This window comes from Euprymna scolopes, chromosome 36 (genome assembly GCF_053919585.1).
Source record: "Euprymna scolopes isolate OS-2025 chromosome 36, ASM5391958v1, whole genome shotgun sequence".
Classification (NCBI taxonomy): domain Eukaryota; kingdom Metazoa; phylum Mollusca; class Cephalopoda; order Sepiida; family Sepiolidae; genus Euprymna; species Euprymna scolopes.
Window position 1 is genome coordinate 1,130,905 of NC_136517.1, and position 21,485 is coordinate 1,152,389.

At 35.2% G+C, this 21,485-nt stretch overlaps 1 protein-coding gene across 3 annotated transcripts in view; it reads left to right on the forward strand.

Annotated features, from left to right (window-relative positions):
- Positions 1-21,485, forward strand: part of LOC145260283 (protein YIF1B-B-like) — a 51,167-nt gene that overhangs the window by 13,247 nt on the left and 16,435 nt on the right. For all 3 annotated transcript variants that reach the window (XM_080118122.1, XM_080118123.1, XM_080118121.1), the window contains exons 2-3: positions 16,695-16,799; positions 17,123-17,274. In XM_080118122.1, the coding sequence (XP_079974248.1) occupies positions 16,695-16,799; positions 17,123-17,274 (257 nt within the window). The remainder of the gene's footprint in view (positions 1-16,694; positions 16,800-17,122; positions 17,275-21,485) is intronic.

Here is a 21,485-nt window from a genome sequence, read left to right on the forward strand (position 1 = left end):
AGTAGTTTCATTTGCACACTGTTCTGCAAGAAGAGAAAAGATACTTCCAAGTCAGCCTTCTTATAGTACCTTGTCGTATTGAGTAATGGCTATTCAGTTTTGGGTTGAGAGTTTAGGGTGATTTCTACAATTATTACAACATGATCAACATTCCAAAGTGAGCTATGGACATTTTTTACACAATCGTTGAGAACTGTGGTCAGAAGTACGTCTAAAAGTGAGGCTTGTTGGTCCTGTCTGTCTGGGAGACAGGTCGAAAACCTAACTGTCTGTGATAGGGAATGAGATATAGAGAAGCTATGTATTATGCTACCAGCTGCATCTGTGTAAGTAGAGAAACCAAGCCAATTACTGTGGTGGACATTAGAAACACTAGAGGATGACCTCCAATCTGTAGTGGAATGGGGACAAAAATGGAGGGTCACATTCAATGCTGTCAAGACTAAGCTTGTTTCCTTCAATACTTACAAGAAACATTCTCTACCACCAATAGCAATGGCCAAGAACACATTACCCAAAAGTACTTCTTTTAAACTCCTCAGCCTAACGTTTACAGGGAACATGAACTAGAATAGATATTGAGAGCATTGCAAGGCGAAGAAGGTGGGCTCTCTCTACCGTGCTAGAAAACTACTTACGCCTGACAGTATCCTATACCTCTATAAGGCCACCATTCGCCCATGTATGGAGTACTGTTGTCACATTTGGTCTGGTGTATCTGCTGCTTGTCTCTCACTCCTGGACAGGGTTCAAAAGAGAGTTGCCAACCTGATAGGTCCTGCACTGTCATCTAGGCTTCAGCCTCTGTCCCATTGACGAAACGTTGCATCACTCTGCCTGTTCTACAAGTACTTTAATGGTGAATGCTCTGACGAACTACAAGCACTTGTACCCCCTCAACGTGAACACTGCCGGCAAACCCGACAATCAGCTAAATCCCACCCCTTCACAGTAGAGATCCTTAGATGTAAGAAAGCCTTCTACTCCAATAGTTTCTTCCCCAGAACTGCTAAACTTTGGAACTCGCTTCTGAGATTCTGCTTTCCCAACTGTACTGACATGCAGAAGTTCAAGTGTAATGTGAACAGACATTTTGCTACTGTGCCTTGTTTGGGGTGAAAATTGAATAAAAAAGAGGAGAAAAATGTCATCAAATACATGTACTTGCATGCTAATATCTAGAGAGTGCTATATCTATGCTGTCAGAGACTTGATTGATTAGGGTACAGTTCTGGGTCAAGGGAGACCTGTAGAGAAAATGTAAGTAGCTAACGCTATGTTGTAGGTTTAGTGTAACGCACATGAAGGCCTGGTCGTCAGATTTTAGTTTTGATTCTCTAGACAAGGGGAGGATGTTTTGAATATAGATTCCAAGTCCGTGCATATGTTTGTCTGAGTCCTTATGGCAAAGTGGGAGATAGCCAGGCATGTTAACATGGTTAGAGGGGATGGAAGAGTGTAGGTTAGTTTCACTTAGCACCATAATATTCGGGGAGTTTGCTAGGAGAAATGATTCAACATCATCTAAATCAGTTCTAAGCCTGCGGATGTTTGGGAATGCAAGCCTCAAGGGAGGCTTTGAGTTTACATTTGGTTTAATTGTAATTTTTGATTGAACTGTCACTTTATTTTATTTAATAGCTTCAGTTTTAGGGTGAGAGGTGCTGGACAAAGTAGTTGTGTAGAATACCAAACATGCAACACAAGTAGACCATCAGCTGACTCTTCATCTACAGGATTGTGGCCTCTGGAAAGTCCATCAAAGATGCGTGCAAAGTCCTTTTCCATACACAACATGGCACTATAACCATCCTAATATTATACAACTGATTATAGTGCAACCGCTGTAAGTGCTAATAAAGAGTTAGGGCTTCTGTACTGTCAGTTGGAATACAACAGCCAGACAAATTGTCAAATCAGTATCCTCAACCTGTCAGACAGAAGCAACCCAGTCCAATTGCATTGGCATATATGGCACTCAAGCACCTCCAAGATGCCCAGTTTTAGGGGATGAGAATGAGGCAGGAATAGCGTTCATTGCACTAGTTAGGAAACAAGGTCAAACAGTGAGAGTTTCTGTTGAGTTCCTATGATCACACCTTTGCACTTAACTAATAGGCAAAGGTGGAGTATGAACGCTGAGTGATAGGCAGAGCCTATCTACTCCTTAAGTAGTTTAGGTTTGCAAACCGGTAATTTGTTAATCACCAGCTCTAGGAAGGTCGTCGACCAGGACTGAAGAGGCCTTCCTCCCCCTTTATTTAGTGCCAAGATATATTAGGTCAGTAGCACATGTTTAACTTTAGAGTTTTCCTTCTAGATGAATGACCTGAAAAGATCTATGGATCTATCAGCACTGAGAGGATTAGCCCTGCACCTGGATCCTAAACCAGAGTACTAAAGGTTATATATTTACTGAAAGGTTACACATCAAAATAATTGAAAGGGATTTTACTATGCTTTAAATTTTCCTGCTCTTTTCGGCAAGGTGTTGCTCCTATTGAATTCAACAATTTCTGTAACATTCTCAACTAACCCTTGAATGATGGATATCTATCCCTGGTTTGAGACATTAATTCCCTACGTTTTTCTGCAGGAATCCTTCAAAAATATGAGCAACTAGCTGACCAGGAGATAAGTTTTCCTTTTAAAAAAATCTCCATTGAAGGAGTGGTCAAGTTCAGTCAAATCTGCTTTGATGTGTTCAATATCATTTCTCAACTGGTTAAAGTTTACGAAAGGGTCTGTACTATGAAAAATTTGTTAAAATATTTTATTTGTTATGTCGTTTGGATTTAAGAATCTTTCTCTTAGTACATTCAAAAGTCTTCCGAAATTCTTCAACTTAACGTCGAATTCTGAGAATTAATTTGGAGGCCTTTCCACTTAACTTGGATTTTGATAGAAGCAACTTGTCAGTTTCATTTTCTAAAATGGATGTATAGAATTCCAAAAGAAAAGTTCGGAAAGCGAATTTGTTCAAAGGGGGATTGGGCACCCGATTTTCAACCTCAACATAGATGTTTTAAAGTGCTGTTCTGTTTTTCCCTAGTTTGAAACTTGCCCTTCAAACTTTGCAATATTTTCTTGTACCTCTCGTGTACAGCATCGTTTATCAGCCAAACTTTGCCAATATCAATTTGTTATAACATATAAAGTTTAACAATGCAAGTCTGTTTTTATTGGAATCCTTTGAGATGAGTAATTCGTATATTTATTTACTTGCGAACTGTTATCCTCATCTTCATAGTTGTTGTTTCACCACATTTTGGCCAAGTTATCCTCTGGCCTTCTTCAGGTGATTAACCACAATGGGATAAGAATGCTGTCTCTTAATTATATCCCCAGTAATTACTGCCTTCCATAGTTGTTGTTGTTTCACCATGTTTTTGGCCAACTAATCCTCTGGCCTGCTTTGGGTAGGATTGAAACCGCTATCTTTAGACAATGCTCATCCAGAACTGCAGAGACTCAACACCTCTATCCACTGTGCCACAAGTTCGCTGCAAGGTTCATCAAAGTTTTTGACAGGAAAAATATTTCATCCCTCGTGTTATGGTTTTAACATTCTTCCAACCTGGATGGTATGGATGCGTAACTTGCCCAGAAGAACTTGCAAAAACCGTCCTGCAAGGAACAGTTCAGGGCGAAAAGAAAAGCTAGACAGAAGAAGTGTGTTAATAACATCTTTGATTGGACAGGGAAAAGTTTCACTGTTACCCAGGAACTCACCCAGAACCATGCAGGGCCTTTACAAGTGGGACTAGTATCAGTAATGTGGCAATAAAATTCAATCAATTTTTTTTTTTTTTTTTTTTTTTTTTTTGACATGGTAGTCACCGCTTATCAAGGCTTGGAAGCCACTTGGGGATAAGGGTTATTGCGTGTACAGTAATCAATGGGATAGTGTCGTAGTAATCGTTAGTATTGGAGATTTGATAAAGTGTCTTACTTAAGGGGGCGAGTCATCAGGAATTTGTTTGTTGAACTTGAAGACATCCAAGTTGTAGTCAGGTGGGAAACAGGCAAATAGAAGAGTTTCACAGGCATGCACTTCTAAGAAAGAAACTTTGTTCATGGAATCTACATTTTGATTTAAGCACAAATAAAGAATGGGGAAAATTATTGATAGTGGTTTCAGCTAGGCGGGTGTTTATCATGAAAGATTGGCGAGGGGGGACCAGAGATTGGAGCTCAGACGAGCACTTGCCATGGAAATAACGATAAAACAAAGACATGTTTGCAATGTCTCTTCTCTAGGAGAGAGAAAAGGGCATCCCCCACTAAGCCACAAAGTCTATTTTGTACTCTATCAAGGCAGGATAGGCTGTTTTTAGCAGCTCCTGTCCAGATGTGGCAACAGTACTCCATCCTTTGACGTATTTGGCTTTTATATAGAGAATTGCATCAGCAGTGAGATATCTTCTGGAGTGGTAGAAGGAACCTACCATTTTTCCAGCGACCTTGGTAACAGACTTGATGTACATGTTCCATTTCAGATCAAGAGTAAAGGTCAATCCCAAAAGCTTGTCAAAACATGAAGCCTCCCCAAGATGAGAGCCATCCATTTCAATTGATGCCAGATGGGGATTAGAGTGTTGATGATGTAAAGATAGGAGCTTGGTTTTAAAAGTAACCAGCCACCTCTTCCTCCACTGTACCACGCGCTCAAGATCAGAGGAGAGAGAATCAGAGAGAACTTTGTCATTTACGGCCTTTGATGTGTTGCCGTAGATTGTCGTGTCATCAGCATAGATGTCAACGAATGATTTAAGTGTGTGTTTTGGGAGATCATTGATGTAGATCAAGCAGAGAGTTGGGCCCAGGATGGACCCCTGAGGGACTCCAGCATTAATACTGCAGGCCTCTGATTTTTGCCCATCAACCACTACTCTTATGAGCCTATCAGAGAGAAATGATTTAATAATTGAGAAAACATTTTCAGTTATACCGTAGCTGGAAATCTTGTGAAGTAGGCCTTTATGCCATACCTTATCGAAGACCTTTGATATATCAAGAGCAATTGCCCTAGAAAAGAAGCCTTTGTCGAGAGATTCACTAATCCGATGGGATATAACTGTCAGCACATCTGCTGTAGATCTCGCAGAACGGAAACCATATTGCATGTCACTAAGGTTATTTCTGCTGAGGTGGTTGACTGTGTGTGTGGCATCCGTCAGTCGAAACGACCATGGATCAGCGCCGTATTAAGATGTTACCTGTATGCATCCTTTTGTGACTGTAGAGACCAATTCTTGATTTGCATAGTCTGCCACAGCCTTGACATATGAAGGTTGTTATGCAATTTGCCGCTTCGTCCGGCTGTTCCGCCTGTACACTAGCTCTCTTTGCAGCGTTTTCAACATGGAGGGTCCTCTCGCTGATGATAATCCCCTGGCGTATCATTTTCCTCCAGGCAGTTCTGTCAGCTGCAGAGGCTTCCCATGTATTCCTGTCCACCGAGAAAGCCTTCATGTCACGCTTGCAGACATCCCTGTAGCTTCCCATGTATTCCTGTCCACCGAGAAAGCCTTCATGTCACGCTTGCAGACATCCCTGTAGCGAAGATGGGGTCGCCCCCTCTTTCTTGAGCCTGAGGCAAGCTTGCCATAGAGAAGGTCTTTAGGGATGCGCCCATCATCCATCCTGCGCACATGGCCCAGCCAGCGAAGACGTCGCTCACGCAGTAGGGAGTAAATGGATGGGATGCCCGCTCTCTGCAGAACATCAGTATTACTTACTCTGTCCTGCCATGTGATACCAAGTATCCTACGTATACACCTCATATGGAAGACCTGGAGTTTCCTCTCTTGTGTTGAGTATGTAGTCCAGGATTCACTCCCATACAGTAGAACACTGAGGATGCACGCTCTGTAGACGGTCATCTTGGTGGAAGTGGTAAGGTTGTGGATGCCTTTCCAATCCTTTTGTTTGGCTCCACGTCCAATGAGAGGGTGTCTGAAGCAGTGGAGCCTAGATATTGAAACTGTCGTACGACCTCTAGTGGTGTGCCTTGGATTGTGATGCTGGGTGGGGAGGCGGTTGCTTGTCCCATGACTTGGGTTTTCTTCTGGCTGATGGTGAGACCGAACAGGCTGCAAGCATTAGCAAACCTGTCCATCAGTCTTTGAAGACCATCTTCCTGATGTGATGCTATAGCTGCATCATCGGCAAACAGCATGTCTCTTATCCGAACTGTCCTGGAACGGAGTCTGGCGATGTTGAAGAGACCACCATTTGACCTGGAGTGCAAGCAGATACCATCCGTTGATATCAATGCAAGCAGATACCATCCGTTAATATGGTTGACTACTTCTTTATTTAATATGGATTCCAGCAACTTACTCAGACACACAGGAGACTTATTGGTCGGTACTGAGAGGGAGATGACATCACCTAAATTCTGTAATACAGGTCATACTGATGAGGTTTTGAAGGGTGTTGGGAAGCACTTCTCTTTAAGGCAACGCTTAAACAGTTTTGTAAGTATGGGAGCAAGTTCTGGTTGAAGCTTTTTCAACACTATAATTGGAATGCGGTCAGGACCAGTTGCTTTACTAGAATCAAGTTTCTTGATTAGGTTAGCGACCTCACACACAGGTATTTATATGTTGCATAGCATGTTGTCTGTTATAGGAGGAAATATGGGGAGTTAATGGCCTTTGTCGCATAGGGTAGAATTAGCTGCGAAGTTATTAGCAAATAGTTTGGCCTTGTCTGATGCCGACGGGATGACCTTAGGTCCATTGATGATTGTTGGGATAGAACGCACGCTTCTGTTCAGGATCCTGTTCGCTATTTGCCAAAACTGCTGGGAACCAAGCCACTGTTCAGCTGTTTTGGATTTAATGGACTGAGCATATAGCTCTCTTGCATTTTTTATTACTCTTTTACAATGGTTGCTGGCAGTCCTGAAAGCAGCTTTAGTCTCAGTACATCTATTACGTTGGTAGCTATGGAAAAAGTGATTTCTGTGCGCGATGGCAGCAACACATTCAGGGGAGAACCATGGCTGCTGTTAGGTTTTTGTTGGAATTTTTTGGATGGTATGAATCTGTCTGTGCCTACAATTAACCATTCGGTCAGGTCTGATACTATAGAGGACACATCCTTTTAAACATGGAATACAGAGATAGATCAGATATTGAATTGATCAATTGAATATCTTTAAAAAAAAAAAAAAAATGGATTGTTTTCTGTAAAATTTGGCTACCATTTTTTTTTTTTTTTTTCCCTTTTTTCTTTGTCATAAATAAGCATTTCCTAAACTTCAAAATTTTATCGGGCGTATTTACCAGGGAGCATTATGTCGCAAAGCACCAATTATTGTTTTAATCTCTTCTACACTAGAAATTTTTTTCCACAAATGAATTATAATTTATCCCTTCTCCAACCACAGTCACCCATATTTTTTTTTGTTTTTGTTTTCATTTTAATTTCTGCTGTTTTAAAAAAAAAAAGAAAAAAAAAAAACTTTTAATGCTTGATTGTTTTGTTTTTTTTTTGTCTCCCATTTCATGATGATGTTCACCTTTGACCTTCAGGTGAGAATTCTTTATTTCCAGGGCTTCTTCTTTTTCTTGCATGCTTCTAACTTCAAAATAACATGCAAATAATGTACTACTCAATCAAGTCTGGACTTGGGGTGGGGGGGGGTGATTATTTTTTTTTTTTCTCTTTTACTTTCAAAGTGAAAAAAAATTAAATCTCCCTTTAAGCTCTCTTTGAAATTCTGTAAGGACATTCAGAATTAGGAACTCCATGAAACTGCAGTAAAATCTTGAAATAAATCATTTTCTTTATTATTGTTGTTGTGTGTTTTATTTTTCCAGATTCCGATACAATTATTGATTCTGATTATAAAATCACCTGATTGCTACAAAGGTAGAATTTCATTTCGTGTTGCTTTTAATTCTAGATATAATTTTCTTTTTAATTCGACAAACTTAATGTTTTCCATTTTATACATTGTATCCAAGATTTTTATAAACTTATTGTGGGTTTTCATCTGTATTTTTCACTTGTAACATTTTTACCCGGTCATTATTTTATTTTATTTTTTTTTTCAGTGCTATTTTTACAGAAATTCATAATGATCTAAAAAATTTCAGTTTTAATAGTAAATTTAAAATCTATAAATTAGTACCAGCAATAGAAATATAAGTTTTAAGCAAATTAAAAGAATCGTTTTTGGAATTGGAAATTCGGCTTAAATTATTCTGATTCGGATGCTTCAAAAATGTCTGATTTTTAATTGTAAATATACCCGTGACTCTTTGGATCACAACCGCTACTAATATTCTAGTTTGTTTAAATTTGCAAAATTCATAAAGTTTGACATATCTGTTAAGACATTCTTTTTGCATAACAAAAATTAAGTTTCATCATTTTTATATAATTATTATTATAATAGAGAAAGGTAGTTTGCTTGAAGCATTGCTGGTAAATAGATATGGAGGCTATAGCAATGCAGGAAACCGACTGTTGTATTGGTGTAACGTATGAACAAAAATGGACAAACGAAGGTCTTATTTGTTTTGTTATTTTTTAACTTCATATATCCATTTATTTTTAAAGATAACGACAATACAAATCAGTAAATATGAACTTAACTGTTTGATATAACCGTGATAGTGGAGATTTTAATATTTCGAGAAATTCATCTCTTTTTCAAAAGAAAAAGGACCAATGAATATCAATACAACAGCTGGTTCCCTGCATTGCTGTAGCCTTCTTATACTGCTCCATATCTATTATTATAGAAGTATTGTTATTCTTATATAATTGTAGCGCAACATTATTTTGCTATCCAATTTATGTGCTTTGGTGGTACGCACACACATGCAAATGAGAGGGTCATACTGAAAAACGTCATTTTTTTTTTTTCCTCTAAATGCTCTTATCCACATATATAAAAGCAATAATGTCTTCCATATGACTTTTGAGGAGTACATTACTTTGAATGTTATTATTGATATGCTTTTTGGTGTTGCTTCGTTTTATCTACTAACAATATTGAAAGTTTGAATTTTTTCTTTTTTTATTCATAGGAATTCCATGGGTTCCATTGTTTACCATTTTGTGGTTGATAAAAAAAAACCTAGAAAACTGTAAAGAAAAAAAAAAAAAAATGCAATTTTGTGATGCTACACAAATTATTTTCCACACAAATTATTGAACAATTTTCAATCACTTCATCTGTTTATTTATTTTAATGCAATTTAGAGATTGCATTTCACAATATCAACTAAAAAAAATATTTTAAAAAATATACAATTAATTTTCTGTTTATTTTAGTGATAAAATATCTTTTTTGAATAAAGCTATAAATTTTTTTTTTTTTCACATTTTTCAAATATAACTGATTTAGTTTATTGCTATGAAAGTGGCATCATCTTATGATTACTGATGTGGACTGAGAGTTCGACATTCTGGGTTCAAGTTCTGTATCACTTTAATTAATACCTTTGGGAAAGGTATGAATCCATATATCCTCCTTCCATCTATGGGTTAAGTAGTAGGGTAGTCTAGACTCTCAAGCCTTGTTTGTACAACTAGTCTAAATGAAAACTCTCAAAATAAGACCATCTTTCTCAGTTTATCTGTGCAGTGTTTTTAGCTATCCTGGAGTTCTCCTTGCCACTAGTCTCTAATAATGCCAGTTCAGAAGAGGTGCAGTTTGAGATTGTGTAACCTTGCTTAACTGTAGATGCTGAAAAGAGACCTCTTCAGTTTAAGAGAATCCATTTTGTCAAAAACCAACAGCGAGAAATGTTACATTTCTTGAACAAACCAATCATGTATTGGAAAAATAGGCAAACGTTTCTTATTTCACAAAAAAATGCATTTCCTTTTAAAGAAATATGAAGCATTTACATGATTACCTTCCTTAATGTTATGCATATATTTTATAAATATGTCCATTTTATATAAAACATCTTTTTTGTTAGGTTCAGTATCTAAGCTTAAAACAAAAAAAAAAAAGTCGAATAAGAATGAAATAGTTGATTTTTCTTTTTAGGTATTTAAGAGTTTCTATATTACTACTGAACCAGGTTAAGTATTTTTTGCAATTTTAATAAACTGCAGGGAAATACATTAGTTGATTGCCAATAACATGATACAACAATAACAAATGAAAATTGGCTAGTTAGAATCAAAGTTTGCATGTGACTAACAGATTATATTGATCTCTAGGAATTCACTCATTATGTGAAATGGGTTAATTCTTGTAGATCACATGATTTAAGCAGTATTCATTTTGCAAACGATTGTGCATAGGAGATCAGAAAAACTTGTCTAAAATATGATGCTGAGTGTCAAATAATGCTAAAACAAATTAGTTCCAAATTTTCTTTGAGATTTTTCTCCTTTTTTGTTGGAATGATGAGGTAATTATATTTAATTTTATTCAATTTTGGTGAAGGTTATTGGTGACAGTTATACGAAACTCTATTTTCTGCTGGTAATAATACTTAATTTTGTGACTAAATTATTTTTTAAGTTGAAGAATTTAGTTTCTTTACATCACTATCAAATATTTGCTTTGGAAGATGGTATCATGACAAATGAATATATACTACACTACCACTTTCTCCAAAAGGAAGAGATAATGCCTGTGTATTGTATCATGACGAATGAACATATACTACACTATTCCTCCAAAGGTGGAGGTAATTCCTGGGAGGACGGTCTCAACAGCAATAACGGTGTGCAGAATCACAGCAATAAGCGGCAACGGTTGGCATATGTCCTCTGTATAGAAGCGCTGGCATCTGAACCTGAAACCTATCCGATACGGAAAATAAGATAAAGACAAATTTAATCGAGGTTCAAAGCGGCAATATAAAAAGACTTGTTGTTTGTGCAACGACGGTGACATTTTATTTGTGCACGTGAGATTGCTGTCAATTGGAAAGAGGATGAAAAGTGAATTATGATGGCGGCGGCGAGGGTGAAGAAATAGAATGTTGATTAAGAATTTCGAATCTTACTTTTTTTTTTTTTTTTCTCTTTTCTGTTTTGAGAAGAAAACGTTTCATTGAGCACAAACACTACTAATGGTTAGTACGTGATATTATCCCATTGACTATCGTACACTCATTAACTCTTATCCTCGAGTGGCCTCCAGGCCTTGATAAGTGGGGATTCCTTTATAATAAAAAAAATAAAAAATAACTATAAATTGTTTGCCTGGAATCTGGATGAGGGATACCATTGACATCAAAATCTTATAAAAAATATGATTTTCAAGTGAAAACCTGGTTAAACACAGCACCTGAAAGTCTGACCTGGAAATGATCTCCGACCAGCAACTTATGGAATCTGATACAATATTAGCATGCATGGTGCACTGTCCATATCTCGTCTGGAATAAATTTATTTCTGATGTGACTAAGCCATTGGAAAGATTTTGTTCAATCCACTCAGGATTATAGAGTTGCACTGGTAGAGTATCATTTTGTAAATGTGTTTTTTTTTTTTTCGATATTTTGTAAAAAGGTTAGTATTTTTAAATATTCTTGGATGCTCTTAACGAAGTTGATGACCTTCATACTTCAGCATTTGTACGTTACTTTTCATTATTTGTACATTCACATCATCAGTCTAGAACTCTTGTTTCACTTTGGACATTGATTACCTGGAAACCGTTGAGACAAGCAAATATCACCCATCAGGCATTCTGAATGCCTTGCTTTTCTGAGTTTTGATTTATTAAAGCTATCATGGTTTGCAATCGATTTAGTTGGATTCCAGAAGTTTTTGGTAACAGGAATCCCAAACATCTTTTTGATTTCTAACACATATTGACATGCATAAAACATCAGAAAATGGTGCCGCTCTTATAACTTTTTTTAACATTCAAAATTGCTTACATCAGTTGTTGGCTGCCGAGATTCTGCATTCTTTAAAACCCTAATGAAATAAGAATCTTCCATTCTCATCTGAAGAGATACAACTTTGAAGCAGAAATGGTTTATATTATACATCGATTTAAATCAAAGAACATGTGTTGCATCTTCCACTTGCTGCGGATTGCGAACTCATATGATTTATTTTTCACCATTTCTTCCGATCCAAGGCAAGTTGATTGATGGACGCACAACTGTTGAGAGATGTCTAATCAAAAACATTTTCTCTTCACCTTCTCCTTAGCTTTCCTCTGTTTCTTTTGCCTTCTAACATACCATCAAAACATAACTTCGACAGGCCAGTGGTTGATCGTTTGAATTAATCAATAAATGAATTAAATTGAATTAAAGTACACAACTGAGTTATTTCTCTTTGTAACTAGTTGAACTAAAAAAAATAGAATTTGAAGAATGAGTTTTGGTACTAGTTGTGTTTACTGCTTATACATATTCATTAAGACACAAAGTTCTTTATTTTCTCTTAAATTTGAAAGTTTTGTTTATTTACTACCCCCCCCCCCAAATATAAATATGCTTTAGTTTTTCCTATTATCACATTCTTTTACGTTATGTTTATGATCAACTTTGCTCTCGTTTTCAGGTGAAGTTGCAGAGAATTGTAATTGGGAAAATGTTGTGAATCACTAAAACCATACATTCGTAATGGCTGATGCAGAATCAATGTGTCTTTGTATGATGAAAAACATGATGCGTCCCTTTACCCTTCAGAATTGTGGGGTTGAGGAGGGGGACTGCATTATTCATGCAGCATCTTAAGCAAGAATAGCCTGGCGGTGCCCATCTCTTTAACGGCTTTGAGCACATAAAGCATGTGGTCACCCATTTTAGTATTGACCAGGCTCAATGTCACTTTGGTGATCTAATGGAAACTGATGTACCAACGTGATTATGCCGTATATGATGCAATACGTAACAAGAAAAATTGCTATCTTAAAATTTTTGCCGGTGACTCTATTTTATTTCTGAATAACTGTAACTGCTTTGATGTTTATATTTGGATTCTTCAGATTAATGTTCTCATCTTGCAGGCTGTGATATAATGGATAGAGTACTTGGTTAAATTGAGTTGGAAAGATTACTTTTTTGGGAGTTGAAGATTTAAGCTTCAGTGCAGACGACACCCAAGAATACAATTGTGAATTACTTAAGTCTTCTGCCCAATCATGGCTGATGGAACGAAAACATGCTGCTCTCGTGGATTGATTAAAGAGTTCTGCTCGAAATTTCATGCAGATTCCCGAGTTCAGCAGAAAGATTCACAAGATCAACAGGATACACCTGAAGAATGTTGGAGGTTACATTGGCCAAAATGTGAAAATAACACTCAAAATGAGAACAATAGTCCAAAGAATCCAAATACAAATAATCGAATCATCTAAAAAATTCAAAACTGTTTTTTTGTGATCTTGTTTATCTGTAATTGTCCTATTCATGTGAAATCATCTAATTGCAAAACAAAAAGATACAAACCTGTAATCTCTAATCTGCTTAATGTTGTTCATAATCTGTTTGTATCTTAAATCGAACTATAAATTCAATGTCAAGAGTAAAAGATTAATTCAGATATAACATTCATTTAACATATAAAGTTATATTGTTGGATTTTCAAAGTTTTGTTCAAATAGCAGTTAAACTGAAAAATCAGACTTTGCTTTTAACTGACCAATTTTCATATGTTATTGTTTTACTGTGTTGTTAACGATATAATAGTATACTTAGTTATAATTTATTTTAAAAAGTACTTGATCCACCCAGATAGTTGCTAATATGAAACCATTTTAAGATATAAATTAGCAATGGGGAGATAACTCCTACTTTAAAATGATCAATTTAATAATTGTCTAGTTAATGTTTAAAGATGTAGAAATTATGACTAAAATGACTTCACTGCATCTCTGACAATGTTGTGTGCATATGTATATAACAGATATATATATATATTAAAAAGATGCCTTGTCGATTGATGTCCTAACATTGGTCAATCCGCGTAGGCTTTTCATGATGTTTGTATAATTGTACAGTAGAACCCTGGGATATGGCATTAATCCGTTCTGGGGTTGGGATTGTAAGGTGAAATCGCCATATGGCGGGGCCTAAGCAAAATTTTATACAGTACATATTAAAAATTAGTAACAAAATATGGGACCATATACACATGTATGTAATCAAATAACACAGTAAGGCGGAGCAAATATCATAACCAGGGTCCTGAAAAAATTGTATTCCACATCGTAACCTCAAAAAATTGTATCTTAAGGCCACTGTATTCTGGGGTTCGGTTCTACTGTATTTCTAAAGGCTCTGCTTGTGTATTGAGTGCTTTAAAAAAAAAAAAAAATGTTTTTTAGTTCATGTTATCAATATACTTGGACTTGTGTATGTATATATATATATATATATATATATATATATATATACACATTAAATAAAACTGACAAGGAACTCTCCATTCTTTTTTTCTTTTTTTTTTTATATTGTTTGATGGCCAATTTTAATTTTTTATTACATCAGAAAGAAAAAAAAAATCCATATTTGTGACAATACAAGGAAAGGGAGAAAAATCTTTGTCAGTTTTATTTAATGAAACGTATAAAAGAGTTGCTACCGAAATATGCTTCGACTAAAAAAAAAAAAAAAAAAAATTGTTTTTCTCTCATTCTCAAGAGACAGTGGATACATACTGCTAAAGCATTTACCCTGGGAGTCTATAGTGATGTAAGGTTTGCGTAATCTCAACCGCACTTTTCCTGAATTGGCATTGCTGGAGTCCACTGCAAGGAAATGTCTAAAACGGCTGAAAAAAATGTTGGTGCTGCATATATGAAGAGTTGCCAATTAATTTGGTCCTGTGTCTCAACTGGACTCTATTCTTATCTGATGACGTGACAGTTTCCCTTTCCACCATTAACACCAGGGTGTTATTTATGCTGACAGAAATTCTTATTAAAATATGAGACCACACAGATAAGGTTCATTAGTTTGTTGGAGCTCTCTGGCAAACCAATCTCAGTGACCATGATTGTTAAGTACTTGAGCGAAGGGAGGAGGCACTCTCAGCAGTTTGGACACAAGCTAATAACAGACACGTCTGTTTCCAGTAAAGTCCGAATAAATAGTAAACTGAAAAGTGGAAGTTAATTTCTCCTAATATGGTCATGGAAAGATCAATCTGCAACTTATGCTCCTCCCTCCTGTATCTTATCTAACACTGGGATGAGCACTAAGAGACTAGCGTCATTCCAGTTTTACTTCTAGATTATTTGAGTCTACTATTTAATTTGTAATTGGAGGGAAAGATATTCATTCCTTTTCTAAGGGTTTGATGAGTGATGCTAAATAAGGTAAAATATATTTCTGTCAATATTGTGGAAGGAAAATAAAAAATAAATAACTAGCCTAAGTTGAATACCGATATGTCAGACAGATTGCTATTTGTGTATGACTTTGAAAATCTAACAAGATAACTTTATACGTTTAATTTCAAACTTTCTTTTTTCATTGTTTTACTTTTGACATATGAGTATTGTCTATTATAAAATCTTTCAAGATTCTAAAAGCATCATTATTCAGGTTAAGCCCTTTTTTGGAGTTATCTTTTTTTTTTTGTATGTGAGGGGGGGGGAAGCAAGGCATTGAAAATACTTTAAAAAAATACTAGTTGCCTGCCCAATCCTGCATGGTTGTACAATACACTTAAACATATTTTAATTTATGCAGATTGCATATGTATTATTATAGAATCAATCCTATATTGATTATTATATATTACGAGGAATAATTTGCCAAGTGGACTAATTCACAAAAAATATGTAAAAAAAAAAAAAAAAAAAAAATTTGTTCATCAAATTCCGTCTGTTTACAATATCAAACTTGACAATGAATACCCTGGAAAAGTCACTCCTCATTAATGTTTAGTTTTAAAATAGGCAAATAAAGAAATGATTTGCAGCGATTTTCAATGGTACCTCTTTTGTTGTAAACTTAAATCATTAAAAAGAAAAAAATTAAAATGGTGAGACACTCAGGCTTGAACAAGGAATCATTTGATCTGTAGTTGAATGCTCTACCACTGAGCTATATCTCCAGATGACTATAAATCTGGGTTTGTTTTTTTTTTTTTTAAGAAGAAATGATTTGCTTAGATTTTAATATTTCCCTTGGCCAGTGTAACAAAATATTCCCCTGTAAAAATTCTTTTTTTTATCTATAAGAAAGACTATTTTTAAGATTGGATTTTTTTTTTTTGATTTCTGATACTTATCGGATAAATTCTGCACAAAACATATTTAAGAACATTGCCAGAAATATAAATTAGCTTTATGTGAAATTTGCATGATGAGCTCAGTCGTTTCGGAACCTATAAGGACTTCAAACACACACAAAGTGACTTTTATATATTAGAGAAACTGGTAAGGATGGCAAAGATTTTTTTTTTTTTTTTTGTCAATTTTCACTGTAAAGTTTAACGAAAAATAAAGTATTTTTCTCCAAAATAGTTCACCTGGTAAGAAAGGGTTAATTTATTACCTATCTACTTGCCTCTCCCACAAGAGCAAAGTTAGGCACAAGGTCAGCTTTTAATGTGGTGTAAATCCTGCTCCCCATAAAAGGGACATTCTAGATTGGAATAAAAAGATTAAAAATATGTCTGTCGTCTTTGTAATTGAAGCATTTTTAAATTCTGTTATCAAAATAACTTATCTCAAGCATTTTTTTCTTGTTTTTTTTTTTTCTTTTCTCCTTTCATTCTTTGGGGTTTAGCTGCCACACAAAAGAAACGGAACAACCGTGCTGGCGGTGCACGTCCCCCGCTGTTTGAAGATACAAGTGGCCAACAACAACCTTATGGCTATGCTCCGGACCAAGGTAAGCCTCTCTCTCTCTCTCTCTCTCCTTTTCCCACCCTTTGTTCTTCTCCCTCTCTCTTTCCTTCACCCTCTCTCTCCTTTTCCCACCTTTTGTTCCTCTCTCTCAAATCTTAATCTATAGTTAGTTTGTGATCTATTCTTTTCATTCACTTATGCTTTAAGATCGTTAAAAAAAAAAAAAATCTCAACTTTCCCCAGCTATGGGAGAATATTAGGTACAATTTAAGGGATCACATTTTGGAGTAAATATGTCATAAAACAATGCAAACATTCCCCCCCCCCCTTTTATTTTTATCAACTCTAATTTCTTTGTATTTGTAGGTTATCCAATGGCTTATGGACAGCCGCAATACGGACCACAACCGACCATGTCGTTTCCAGGGGAACAGATTCTCAATGATCCAATGGCGTCAATGGCTGTCCAATATGGATCGTCACTTGCTGGACAAGGAAAGGAATATATGCATAAAAACGTGCGTTACTATATCTTGTGAAAATTGATTAAAGTTTTATTTGTGAAAAGTTGAAAAGACTGCATTGGTAATGATTAACATGTGAAGTTGCTGGTTGTGTATCACTTCTGGCAGCATACGAAGTGTTTTATTTTTTTTTACAAAGCTAAAACAATCAATCATGTAATAATGTAAATTATTCACAAAACAAATAAAAAAATAAGTATTTAGTATCTCTGAAAATTTTTTCTGTCAGTAAGGTTTTCATATCTATAATTAAAATCGTTTTGTTCTGGAAAAGAGATTTTTTTAAATATATTATCAATTGGTGTCCTGCCTGGTACAGGTATTGACGGCTATGGCTCTCCATCCATCTCTCTCTCGGCATTCATGAATTCATTGTTGCTCATCATTATCGATGTTTCCCAGGTATTCAGATTATCAACGTATGTTTCTCACTGTCGTCCTCTGCTTCTACCATCGATCTTTCTCTCCAAATTTGTTCTATTCCGCTTTTTCTGTGGGCATGGCCCCTGAATCTCATTTGTCTTCTCCATACTGTTCTTATTAGATACCTTTCAGTGTTTGCCATTTCTAATACTTGGTTTCTTTTCTGTCCAGTTGAAATGTATATGGAAAGCAAATTAAGAAAATTGGTACAAAAGTGTTTTATAAAAAGAGTCACTGAGGTATGGCGTAATGTTGGAAAATCACCAGGTGTGCATCCACACCTTGCAGCTTAAAGTTAGGTTTGTTTCTGAAACAGAGTAAATCTGCTTCCGCAGTTAACGGTCATAAAAATCATGAGTGGATATATCAAGAAAATAAAAAATCTTTTCATTTGATTTTTCGGTCGACCTGTACAATGTTCACACCACTCATAATTTTTTCTTTTTGTCAATTTTTCTTTTTTTTTTTTTTTTTTTTAGCGAATTATCGATTGGATACTAATCTACCGGATTATTCACCCCCCCCCCCCACCAAAAAAAATGAAAGATTTCAATATTTAAAGATTTTTAGGGTGCAGCTAACCAAAAGTGTGTGTATGTATATATATATATATATATATATATATATATATATAAAAGCAAGATGGGGGAGGACTCAATGTAACAAAAATCATCTGGAAAGATGTAGCAAGCATCAGCATCATCATTCATATAATATATATATATATATATATATAGTTTAAATTTGTCTTTACATAAACAGTAATTTGTTGCTACACAGTCATGAGCATGCTTATGTAAAGACAAATTTAAAATGTAACTTGCTCTACCTCCGTATTTAGCAATCTTGTATTAACCTTGTTATATTTCCCTGGTTACCCTACTTTTGAAAAACCTCAAATTAAATATATATATATATAAGGAAAAGAAATCAAGACTGTAAATTAAAATTTACAAGTAAATTGTTGAACAGAATACTCCAAAAGTTTCAAAGAATGCTATTCTTCTCTTCAGAATAAAGAAAGATATTAGCAAATTATTATTATAACTGAGCTAAAATTTGCTAGTTATGGCATTAAATGAAATAGCACTTTATGATGGTTAGTCATAAATTGCAAAAAAATTGTTCATGTCAGTTAAAACATAATAAAATAGGGGAAAAATTCAGAAAAAAACAAACTGGGTATAGAAGGTCCAGAGTGCATGAAGACTCACTCGATCATAAATCCAAAAAGCTAAAAAAGATTTTTTAAAAACAAATAGTCAGAAATTCAAAGTCAGCAAAATGCACAAGGGAGTTGTCGAATGATTGGAAAAGTAATTGCAGAACGAGAAATAATATGATTGAAAAAGAAATTCAATGTATCTTATAGGAATATAAAAATCCGCTTGCAGTTGCCGAGAATGCTCCAAAATCGCAAGGTTAAAAGTTAAATGTAACCAACTGATCTGCTTCCATCGTTGGTCAGGCATCAAATGGTAAGAGCACACGTTATTTGAAAATTAGGTCAATTCAAGTTAGAATTGCAAATGTGTAGGCGTTAATCCAGACAGCGGAAGTCGTCTAAACAGCAGGAGAGGCATGAAACGATGAGTGCTAAAAACATTACAAGGTCATACAATCCTAACATTAATAAAGAAAGAAAACTAAATTTAATTTAAAAGTGATAAAATCATAACAATATTAATAAGAATATCAACAATGGTGACAATAATAATAAAAGCAACAACAATATTGTTGCAAAAGTTTAAATGAAATTGGTATTTATACTATATATGTATATACTTCATTTACTCACATAAAATTAATGTACGAAAGTATAAATTTATGCGTAAACTTTAAGTATTTATTTCAAAAGTGCTCAATACGTAGGTAGAGCTAGTTAGTTAGTTATAAAATATATATGGCGATTAAGCTACACTGAATATTCCACGTTTCATCCACTCTAGGATTCTTCAGGCTTGCGCATAAGCCTGAAGAATCCTAGAGTGGATGAAACGCGGAATATTCAGTGTAGCTTAATCGCCATATATATTTTATAACTAACTATATATATATATTTCATGGCAATTTGATTCAATTAATAATTAAATAATAGCCAAACGACATTGTTATAATTAAAATCCATAATTATTGTTCCAGTCAACTATTTTCAAAGAAATTAAAAAAAACAAAAAAAAAAAAAAGACCACACCAAACCTCTACCTCCACCAACCATATGGGCAATAAGTTTATTATTCTTATCTAATATGGGGGATCAATTTACTAGAACTTGCATTAGAAACAAGGCATTCTCCTAAATATCTTTTAAATCGTGATCTTTCTTTCGTTGCTGACCATTTTTTGACTTGAAAGAGGAGGGGGGGAGTCTGGATTATGTATTTAATTGGATCATAATTTCATACCTTCCGCTGTGGTTAGCTTGCTGTATTTTGAGACAATTTGTGAGTTCAAACCTCGCTAATGGCATAATTATTTTTTTCTGATTTTATCCCAAAATGTAATTTGAAATTACAATATCAATCCGATTGCTTAGTTATACTTTTATTTATTTATTTTTTTTACAGAAATTTAAAGTCCTGGGCAATGCTGGGTAATCCTACTAGTTTACTATGTATTAATTGTTCATTGCACCTCTGCTACTCTTTACTATTGAATCAACTGAATAAATTATTTATTAAAAATTTGATTGGATAAATTGGTGAGATTTTTAAACGAATGCATCTCAGGTGACACATGACATTACACATGTATGTGCCATGTCAAAAGTATCTTCTTTAAAAATGTTGGATCCTTAATTTAAGTCAAAGGAGATAAGTTTGTCTTACTGAATTGGTCGCACAACTCTTCCACATAAAAAACAAAACAAAATTTGATAATTCAATAAATTCTAATTTTTACTTGTAATTATTTTTTTACCAGATGATTTTTTTCGTAACTTCTAATTTCAACACGACACAAAAGTATCTAATGTTTTCACCTGAAATGCGTTTAACAGATCACCAATCTACCTCAGCATTTATTTGTTTGATTATTGCTGTTCATGGTAATATCATTAGTTAGAAATTCTTTTTCGTCCCCCGACAAAAGAAGGGTGGACCTGTAAATTCAATCTTGTCCGTTCATCTGTCCGCACTTTCCACAATGACTACACCTTGGAATTTTTGAAATTTTGCACAAACGTTAAACATGATAAGAATAAAAAAAGTAACAGAACAGATTTTCCGGGAAAGCTCCGGTTGCCCCCCCTCCCCCCCCCTCTCACCTAGGGGTAGCTTTCGAATTAAAATGGCTAAAATTGACACTTTTGTGCTTATTAAAAAAAATTGATGCCTTGGGTTTTTATAAAACTTTCTGAAGTAACTAACTGATTTCTATATAATTTTGTTTATCTATAATTTGCGATAACTCTTGGGTGTGTCCCAGAGGCTCTTTTAGGGCTAATAAAAACACTCCATTTTTGGGACTATCTTACCATATTTGTCCAAAATTTTCTGTGTATGTGTATTTAGCAGTTTTGTATGGTGCTGAACTCAAATTTAAATATGTTAAGGCCTTAGGGACTTTTAGAGCTAAATGGGGGGGGGGTTAGGCATGCTTCTATAACCCTAACCCCCAATCTTCGTCCAGAGCCGGGGCAGGACCACATCCATCGCTAACCTGGTTCACGGGAGCATACTTGTGATATACTTTTGGCCGTGTTCATCGCTCCCAGCTCACAGGACCATAGATGCAACCCAACAGGGCTACATTCTTACTTGTCTAGTGGTGGACTCCTCAAG